The sequence below is a fragment of the Acanthisitta chloris genome, unplaced genomic scaffold (assembly GCF_000695815.1).
Source record: "Acanthisitta chloris isolate BGI_N310 unplaced genomic scaffold, ASM69581v1 scaffold3126, whole genome shotgun sequence".
In the NCBI taxonomy this organism is placed as follows: Eukaryota; Metazoa; Chordata; class Aves; order Passeriformes; family Acanthisittidae; genus Acanthisitta; species Acanthisitta chloris.
Window position 1 is genome coordinate 58,182 of NW_008677457.1, and position 10,756 is coordinate 68,937.

The following is a 10,756-nucleotide window of genomic DNA, read 5'->3' on the forward strand; positions in this document are numbered from 1 at the left end:
TATAAAGCCCAACTAAATTATCTACTCTGTTCTCTGCTAGAGAAGAATTATTTCTTACTATGTATTATTTACCCTGTCTTCCAACAACATAGTGCAGTGAAGCTCCCTTCTCCTCAAGTTCATTTAATAAATAATTAGTTTTCTAGCTCTGTAGTTCCTATTTTGCTTCTCGTTGCAATTAGATTGTCTAAGTTCATAGTATAATTGAGGAAAGGTGGAAGATTGGCAGTTTCAGTCTCTTTCTGTTCCAGGGATTGCTAATATTTCCCATCTGGTTTTGTTGTTTCTGGTTTGTGTATCCACCAGATATTGTGAACGGAGATGTGAAGACTACAATGAAGATTCTGTACTGCTTGTACTCCAAATACAAGACCAAAGAAGCATAAAGAACAAGGCCAAGAGCCTGAGCTTTTTTTTTTTTCTCCCCAGCATGTCATTTGAGCTTTTTTTTTTTTTTCTCCCCAGCATGTCATGGTGTGATTTTTGGATTGCCATCTCTGTTTGCCACTGTTTCTGTGCATGCACTTGTGTTTGACACTTGCTGTATATGCAAGTATGTTATTCATGCAAGGTTTCACAAATACAGCCTGAGTAACTGTAAATATGTGTCCACAGCCAGTGTACTGTGTAATTCTGTGGCTGTTGCTCTTGTTCCAGACCCTCTTTTGTTTTCTCTGAGCTCCACTCACGCTGCAAAAAAGTGCAATGTGTGTTTATTCTAGACTCTGCGTTCTTTGTTCCTGAAGGTGAATTTGGAAGTTTTTATTGCAACCTTCCTACTTTTCCTGCTTCAGAGTCACTCTGGAAACTGGAAAGATGAAAGACTCACCACAGCACCTCTGGGAAGTTTTGAGACACACTTGAAGCTCCAGCTGAAAACCTTCTTTAGATAGATGGTCAGCAGTTGTCAGAGCAGGTGATATGGACTGGAGACCAAATGAATAGGTAGCAGAAATGAAATCTGAGCTTACTGAGTGTTTGATAAATGTTTCACTGTTCATCTGCTTGAATCTGACAAAGGAACTCAGAACAACATGCTGGCATGAGACTGTGCAGTAACACAGGGGTCTCCTGAACAGCTGTAGAAAGATGTCCTTATTTCCTTGCTAAGCCAATGCCAAATTGTGGCCACCTCCAGCCTGCTGCAGTCCTAACGTAGTCTCTGACTAGCAGGAGTACCAATTCCTGTGCCAGGTGTGTCGTAAGAGAGACCCACATGTCCACACTTCCTCTCACTGGAGAGGTGGATGGATGCTGATTGCCTCTGCAGCTGGCAGAGGTAGATGCTGTCATGGTTGGGACTAGTGAAACGCTCAGCTTGCGCAGCATCTGACAGACGAGTTGTGCTGCAGAGGCTCTCAGGCTCGTAGTGAAACTCTCAGCTTGCGCAGCATCTGACAGATGAGTTGTGCTGCAGAGGCTCTCAGGCTCCTCTGAGACTCTCCTAGCTGAATTTGCCCAGCCACCATCCCCAAGCATACTGGCAGCTCCTCTCCATGTAGCAAGGCTAGCCACAATTTATGCTAGCTGTCGCACTCAGTCTTCCTTGGGGCGTTTAAATCAGAACTCCTTCAAAACCACCATATAGTGCCTTGACCTTAAAATTATGTCATGTTGCATAAAACTAGAGATCTAATGAAAAAAAGAGGAAAGTTTTGGTGTTATTTTGGCTTCCATCTAAACTGATTTAATTTCCTGCCGTCAGTGACTCTGACATTTGATCTCTGGTCTGATCCTCCATCTGTGTGTTAAGGGGAAACCAGAGCTCACTTAGAACGAGCGCTGACATTTACAGAGGAGAATTTGTTGTGTCTACCTCTGGATCACACTGCCCAAGGAAGATCCTTAGATAGCAATGCTGATAAGTCTTCTAGTCCTGCCTTTGAAAATGGTAATACTGCACAGCTGCTGAGGGACACAGATCTGCAAACTGCTCTGAGCCCAATTCTTTCTACACTAAGGATTAGCTTGTTATGCTTTTACAGAGAAAAAATGCAACATGTGGTGCCAATGAGCTGCAAGAAGATCTCCAGCATCTCCACAAATGTTAGTTATGTGTGCTGTTCTGAACAGTTTCAGTAAAGAATACTTGTTTTTTAATTTGCAAGTCTCCTTGCTTTACTCCTTAATGGGCTTCAGTCAATTGGGGGATCTTAGAAGTTTGTTCTTGCTTCACAGAACTTTACTTTGCTGTAACATGACAAGCAGGTTGTAGAATAAATTGTTATTGAATAAATAAAACTGGCATGTGGCTTGTGGAGAGCAGGGGTGAGGGGGCAGGACAGTGCTGGGCAGTGATTTGGTAGCAGTGTGGCCTTTTCCTCCTAGGAAGCCAACTTGAACCTCTTCCCCTGTGCTGCTGATCAGAAGTAATTTCCAGTGTATAACTTTAGGGATATGAACAGGCTGTGAAAAAGCCAGTGGTGGGAGGATTAGGTGGTGCTGCCCTGGTTAGATGGTTATTACTGCTCAAGGAAACTGTTGGATTTTTCTCTGTATGTTCACAGTTTTGTGGTCCACTCCTCTGGCATAAATAAATCCAGTATTTCTGCAGATTTCTGGCAGGGGAAGTCTAGATCTTGATATTTAATAAAAGAGGGTCATTTTCTCTTCCCAGCACCAGCTTGCCTAAACCTGTTATAAACAAGACATTCTGTTGAAAACATACAGGGAGGAAAAAAGACAGTAAATGTGTTTGAATCAAAAACATAGCGAGATCAAAAATTAATGTTTTAATCTGCTTTTTATGCGGAGAGCCAATTTGTAACACACTTGATGCCTCTGAGCACTTGTGTAAAGAGTCTGTGTTTGATTCCTAAAACATGCTATGGAATTTTACTAATCCATCATACAGACACCCACTCCATAAATTGTTGTAAAGTATACAAGTGCACTATTTACATTTGAGATGTAGTCAAGTCTTGGCATAGCTTTAAAAACAAAGTGACAGAGCTATAAAGAGTATTCCAACACCTGTGGAAGGTGTCCCTGCCCACAGTCAGGGAGTTGGAACTAGATGATCTTTAAGGTCCCTTCCAACCCAAATCATCCTATGATTCTATGAAGATGGAGAAAAAAAGATCTACATATATAAATATTTAGATATATGAGTGTTCTCAGATGTTACTTTTTGCCTTACATCAAGATAACCTGTTTCCCTTTTCTCTTTGGAAGCAAATGAAAAGCAAAACTTCTTACTGTAATTACATAATTGAATTTACAACTTTCATGTTTGAATCTTAGTAAGGTTTTTGTGATGGAAAAGTGTGGTGGAGTGTTAAGCTATTGGGGTTTTTTGTTGTGCTCCATAGCTTGGCATGCAAGTTTAACAGCAATGACTGTTCAGTTTTCAATGGAGTCATTGACTGACTGTGTCACAATCCATTTCCAAGGAAGAATATTCAGTCTCTTTAACTTTTAAATAACTGGTAGATGATCCATGAACTTCTGAGCCAGAGGAAAGTCCTACAGGAGCTTCTGTCGCTATCCTTGTCTCACAGGTGATGCAGTGGCTTTGCAGTGAGGCAGCAGCCAGGATGTGGAGTAGATCTGAAGTGTTCCCAGCTCCTCCTTGCTGTCATCTTTCTGTTGTCCTGTCTTTCCAAAATACATGTGCTCATGCAGAAAAAGACATCTTTCCAGAGGTGGAGTGGCAGAGGTCTGTGGAGAGGTGCGGGTAGAAGGGGCAGAGTTACCATGATGACTTTAAGGGAATGCATATGCACAAAAGTTTTCATTAATGGGATCAAGTGACTGAGACAGGTAGTGCCTGTAAAGCCTGAGGAAGGGGAGATCTGTCCCTGCTGTAAAAATGCCTTCTCCTCCTCAGGAGCTACTAATTTAAGAATTGTACTGCCATTATTTTTCAACCTCTCCAGTGGCTGCAGCCCTGTAGCTGGGGCTTTGCTGATGTGCCTCTCTGGGAATAGGGCAGGTTAACTGCAGATGGAAAATGCTGGCAGCCTCCACCTGCTGGATGGGTGGGAGTGCTCATTCCAAGTTTGTATCCTTTTCTTCCTTTCTTCTCATTTTTTCCTCTTCTCTTATTCTTTTCCTATGATTTCTATTGTGTTGCTTCTTGCAGGGAGACATCCCTGCAGTGACTTCTAAAAGTCTCTTTGGCAATTAGGCTTTCAAAACATGAAAGCAGCTAATTCAAATTCTTCCTTTTCATGAGCTCAAAGGACGTTCATGTGCTTGTGTCTGTATGAAGGGATCCTGCTGTTCTTTCTCTTACAGGCTGCTAAAATTTCCCCAAAGAATAAAAGTCATTGTCAGTTTTTACACAAGTGAATTTTTTTCCCAGTCAATTAATGTTTTACTAAAGGATAGATGAAAGTGTTACTTTGGAGGAAACAAATTAGTGTATATGAACCCTTCTGCTTGCAGTGGAGATGGATGAGTCTCCTGTGCTGTTCAAAATATTCTAGGATGGTCATAAGGTGAGTAGGATGCAAAGAGTAAGATATGGAGTGATGAGTTTTGAGACCAGTGATAATGAAATCAAGAGGGCAGTACTGTAGACTAGAACATCTCTGTTGTCTCATCTTCTCTATCAGCCAGTTGTACTTTCTAGAACTTAAAAATGAGAAAAAAATCTCTATTTTTTTTGCATTTTGATTTGAACAAAGTGTATCAGGGTACCTTTGCCATTGACTTTTCCCCTTAGCACGCCCAGATTTCTTTTCCCCTCATGTTATTTGCATTACAACCAGAGTCCCCTGAGGCCTTTCTGCTCCTGCCACTGGCTAAAATTAAAGTTTCCAAGGATTTTTTTCCACTGACCCCCTTTCTTAGGCTATATGCAACAAATTTCACACTCCTCAGCAAGAAGCCAATGATATGGAATAACAGGAAAATATCAGAGAAGAAGGGAGAAGCTTGGTCAAAAACTGATTATTTTTTTTCTGTAGAACAGTTACTGGATGCTTGGATGGAAACTATCTAAAATTGAGTCCTAAAACCACACTGTTATGAAATGCTAGGGAATTGCAGTTAGGGTGCTTCATGCTATCTCCTACACCTGTATTCCAGGTGCCTATTGGGCTTTATGTCCCATAGAGTTGCAATCTGCACTGAGCTCATCCTCAGGCTGCAGGGAGTCCATGCTCCATAGCAGTAGTGCTTTCTTTTCCTTTGGGAAATGGAGCCCAACTGCAGAGCTGTGCCCATATTGGTAAATGGTCATATATGACCTGAAATGCCAACAGTGTAATGAGAATATGGGGGGTTTTCCATTTTTTGTTTTCTGGGTTTTTTTTCCCCAGTGGAAATTCCAGCAGGTGATGGGGTCCAGTTTGTCCCTGGGGTTGGATGTTTTTCAGGACCACCTGTCACATTAATCTAGTTGCCAGCCCCAGGCCAGAGAACATAATGAATATTTCAAAGTTTGTAAGCACAGCACTAGTCAGGCTTTCAGGGACCAAAAGCCAGGAAAAAAAATAGCATAGTGTAAAAAAGTCACAAGTATCAAAGTAGTTCATTGTGGATATTTTTGCTAGAAATACTATTGTAAGCATGTGATCTGACCCTAAATGCCTCTAAAGAATGCAATTCTGTTGCAAAATAGGAAAGAGTTGAGATAGTTTGGGCCAGATTAAGTCATAGTAAGACAAAGAAGTCTTAGTGGAATCAGATCTTTGTCAGGTTATTCTGCAGACACACCAACTGAAATTATGCAAAAAAAAAATGAATCAACCTCAATTTACAACCTCCTTGTAGCATCTGATTTTTCTATGTGTACATCCCCCTGAATATTTCAGTACTTTGGCATTCTGACTCCTTGTGTACCCCAGTTTTTCTCCCTCTTGTGCCCCCTTGTGCTCTTGGCACAGGTGGTCACACAGCTTCTTTCCATAGCACCTGCTCCTTCCCCACTCTGCTCAGAGCTGCCAGGGTGTCACCAGGAAGGTATCTGCTAGAGAAGTCATATTTGAAATGCAAAAAAGCTGTGAAAAAAACTCTTGAAACACCAACTGGCTGCTGCATATAAGAATTTAAAATGTTTCTCAGTTGTATGCAAGAAGAATTCCTTTATCTTTCCTCTCCAGCATTAAAAAAATATCAAAGATAGAAGGTAACATTTTGACTGACTCACTACGTTAGGGATGCAGAGATACAGGCAGATCACAGTAATGAGCTAATTTTCCATCCCCATTTACCTTTTGATGCAAGGCAGCTAGGATATCTGTGTCTGTCTGTGTATGTCTGTGTGTAGTTTTCCTGAATGTATTCCCTTTTTTTGGCAGGAAAACGTTGAATAGGGAGGTTTTGAAAATTTCAGAGTGTTTGAGAACTCCAGCAGATCAGATGTCTCTGATGCAGTTGTTGTATGCTGGGATTTTTGTGGTTGTGAGTGGGATTTCTAGAAACCAGTCTCCCAGTTAGCACTAGTAGGAATATACCCTCTGGTGCACGGCAAGTGCAGCAGTGTAACTTCTCCTAGATGTGTTAGTTTTTCAGTGTGCAAGTAGAATTAGGTCTGTGTAGGACATACCTCAGCTTTGACACCTCAGGATTGCTTTGTGTGCACTCTGTGGGTTTAGTTCATGTTCTTTTGTGTAAGAAGTTTGTCATGATGATACCTTTATCAATCGCAAACAGTGATAGAAGTCTGGACATCTCCTAAGGCGATGCTTGGAGATTGTTTTTGGGACCATTACAGCACAGACAAGAAGACCCACACCAAGACTCCTCCAAAATAGTCTATCTTAGGTAATAAAAATCTAATAATGTAATTTCTATACTCATACCTGCAAAACTTGCATCCCACTAGTGATTCAGGACTTGAGCCATAGGTTTGATGTCAGTGCTTGCTTAGTCCTGTAAGTTACTCATGGCATCATCAGCAAGTCATGCTTTGAAAAGACTCTTGATTATCCTGATGGCAGAGTCTGTCTGGAAGGGCAGTGAAGTATATGGGGAAAGGCATTTTCTTGGATCTCAGACATAAAGCCTAAAGGGCAAGAGCTGTTGATAGAATTTCTTATAGGGGATCCCCACTGTAGAAATGTTGACTCTGGCTTACTGCTAAGTTTAGAAACCATGTAAAACACATACCCTGCACTTTATACAGAGCAGATGGTACAACAGGCTTTACTGGTTGCAGTGTGTCAAATAACAGATTGTCTAGAAAAGTTTGCTTGCTTTTGGCAGACAATTTAATTCAGCACATAGCATGTTACTGAAGTTCACTGTGCATCTCTGCAAAAGTAGGCAGCTAACACATTTTATGTCATCTGCTATACAAAAAGTTTCTTAAATAATAAAAAAAAATGTTAGAAGTTGTGTCCCTACTTGTTCTCTTGAGTGGAGGTGGAGAAAGGCATCTCGAGTGTGTGAGTAGAAAAAGCAATCTGAAATCCACAAGACTGATTCATATTCCAAAGCCACAATATCCTTCCAGTTGGAACAAAATTGTATTTTCATTCTCTTTTTAATATACCTTTTTGAAATAATTCCTCCCTTTATTTTGGATAGGGAGGAACATAAAAAATTCAGACTTTATTGTGAAAGAAATACAGATTCTACAAACTTTTAACATCTACACTGAATAGGCTTTTAGGCTTGGAATCAGCTATGATCAGACAGGTTCAATAAACCAAAGTACTGTTTAATAAGAACTGAGCATAGACAAACATGAATGTTAAAGTACTGATAAAGCTATCAGCTTGATCTTATTAAAAATGACCATATTGCAAAGGGATCCTAGGAAGGACTAGCTTCTTCAGGTCTCTAGGTATGTCATTGCATATTTTTCTCTTTGAAGCAGTTTATTGAAAACATTGTAGTGTAATCCAGGCAAAAGTCCTTGGCTGAGTTGGCTGTCACCTAGACAGGTCTGGTATGCTCAGCAAGCAGGTCAAGGCTTTGACTGCTCTTGCAATGCTCTTCTAATTTTGTTGGATAAGTGACAATCTGAAACTATTGCCCAGAGACCTGCTTGCTGTTAAGCTGAGCTAATGCACTGAGCATCCCAAAGACCTGGTCACAGGACAGTGTTTACAGGTGATATCTGAGTCCTGCAGACTGTGGTTGTGTGGGATTCCAAGGGGTGGTGATGTCTTTAAAATGTACTTGTTCTCTAACAAATGTCATATCTGTAGCTGTGAATCGCTGTGCGTATTTCACATTTCAGTCCTTTGTTGCACATCTTGCATGTGAAATCCATTTCCCAAGGTGTGTCTTCTGTGAACTCATCTGTGCCAAGCTCAGAGGATGGGAGTCAGTGACTCAGTTCTTCAGTGTGAGCCCTAAAAACCCTTATTTTTTCTTCTGCAGACCACTGATACAGTAAATGCCTTGGCCAAAGGGGTGTCCAGCACCGTGTCTGATGCTGTGGCTTGTATGTAGGTGCAAGGAGATACTTTAGTTGGCCAGGACAAGGGTGAGGAGAGGAGGAGGTGGACTGGCATCCTCATTATACATAGCTCCTACAGGGCTCTGAGTTTTTCGAGGCACAGACGACAGCAGGCTCCCTCCGCACAAATCCAGTCCGCTGACAGACGATGCTGTTGCCAGCTGGCATGGTTTGATTATGACTTTGTTATTAATCATGATTTGTCAGTTTTCTCTTGCTCAGCCTGTCTACCATTTCTTGTTCTCACCAGTGGAACTGCCAGTGCCCCCAGTGGGGTGAGGGGAGTACCAGTTTCTGTACCTCTTTGCCACAGTCATTGCCCTCTTAGGGAGAGCAAAACCTGTCCAGAGCCTACAGTGTGTGGCTGAGGGGAGGTGATCAGCATCTCTTTGATGAAGTGACCTGTGAGGAGCAGCAAATACCCCATGACAGACATGACTCGTGGCAGGGCAGGGAGGGAAGTGATTTGAGGGCTGCAAGGGGATCATGTTACCTGGAGGAGGAGAGCAAGGAGGCACAAGTAGCCTGGAGGAGGGAGAAACTTGGCTGGCACTGGAGGGGGGGAGCTGTAAGGTGCACAGGGAAGATTAGTATTTTCTCAGCAGTTCTTTTGTCTTAAATTCAAAGAAGACAGTGATGACAGGAGGACAGAATAATACAGGCAAGAAGCCTGCCCAAAACTTGACCCTAGTGGAGTGAGCTGAGTGGTTGGGAACCATCAAGTTTGTGTCCTTTAGAGCAGAGAGCTCAGTGATGAGCAGGCTGCTCTAATGTACAGCTGTTGCCAGCTCTGAAGTCCCATCTTGTATTGGTGGCTTCAGACCTGAGTCTTTGCTGGGGCCTGACTGTATATAAGCTGGCACTTAGATAATATGTTCAGGACAATATGATTTGGGGAAATTTTGGTGGGCAGACAGTACTTTGAGAGACATTTTAAAATGGATTGGTAATCAAGCATATCAAAATCCATCAGCAAACAACCTCACTGAGCTTGTTGGAAAATTCTCTGTTCTCTGACTTTTCACTGCCTTGCTCCTTGTAAGGTTATTCCTACAGAAAGTGAATGTGAAATGTGCTGCCATCACGTAATGGTGGTAATACACAGGCAGCTTTGCACAGGAGTGTGTGGCTACATAGTACTGAGGGCAGAAGAGAAGAAGGTCTAGGAGGTGACTGTGTTTGAGGAGAGGTGGAGTGTGTGCTGGGGCAGGCAATGCCTTCCCTCCTACCTCCTCTAACCAGAGGAGGCATTGACACTGTCCAAAATTGGTGCTTTCTGTGTCCCGTGGGTGTTTTTTTTTCCAGACACCCACCAATGACTTAACTGTGAATTCAGTGGGAGTTAAACCAAATCAGAGCCTTTCGGAAAATCCTTTTCAAAATATGTAATCTGCCATTCTTGGGGATGTTGCATGGACATCTTCCAGAACCAAGCAGGTGTTTGTGAGAGTGACAGACTCCATCCATGGGTTGCAAATGGAAGGAAAGGTGGGACGAGCATGAGCACCTGGGTGATAACCTATTGCAAGGAGAGCTATGGCCATGTGTGTTGGAGGTGATCCCACTTCCTCCTCACAACCTTCCTCTGGAACAAAATCTATTATAAACTTGGTGGCTCTAGAAAATCCATTTGTTGCTGGCTTGGAGCCAGTCCAATCAAGCAACGTTCCTTTGCAATCCTAGTAGCAGCATGAAATGTTCACTTCAATTTTTCTCATAAGCTATTTTTGATTAACTGCAGACAATTGTGCTGACTGTTCAGTGCAGCCTCTTCGCATACTTAGCCATATTTGCATGCAGCAAAGAGTATTGGAGCATGAGCAAGGATATGTCCTTATTGCTTTCCGATATCTCGGATTTCCTCTCATCTCAGCATAGAAGCAAATCCAGCATTAGTGGTTTAAGAATTAATTGTCTATCAGGGAGCTGAAGCAAACAGTTTATGGAAATCCAGCTCACATTATCTTTGGAGAAATGGCTGTGGACAACCAGTAGTTCCAGGCAAGGGGATTGTTTATTAACTGATTGGTAATCAAACATGGCAAAATTCATCAGCAAATAGCCTGAATTAGTGTACTGGAAAATTAACTAATAGCTGGAGGTCTGCTTCTCTCGGAAATTATTCTTTCTGTGATTTGACAGCTCTAGTAATCCAATTGCTGTGAGTTTAATTTCATATTTATCTTTCTGTGAGGATGTGTTTAAATGCTTGCTTTGGCTTGCTGTCTTCTAACGAAGATTTTTATTTAAAAAAAAAAGAAGATGCTTTTCAATCTAGATTGTTTTCATAGCATGGAAAGCTAGCATTTCTGGATGAGGGGTTCCTCATGCCCTGCCTGGCAGTGGTGCCACATCCTGCAAGCAGGTATGGCCAGTGGTGGTCTCTGCAGGAAAGTG

At 42.1% G+C, this 10,756-nt stretch overlaps 1 protein-coding gene across 1 annotated transcript in view; it reads left to right on the forward strand.

Moving 5' to 3' along the window:
- PARVG (parvin, gamma) overlaps positions 1-386 on the forward strand; it is a 19,520-nt gene extending 19,134 nt beyond the window's left edge. The window contains exon 12 of the mRNA XM_009076501.1: positions 307-386. Coding sequence (XP_009074749.1) covers positions 307-386 — 80 coding nt within the window. The remainder of the gene's footprint in view (positions 1-306) is intronic.
- The last annotated feature ends 10,370 nt before the right edge of the window (positions 387-10,756 follow it).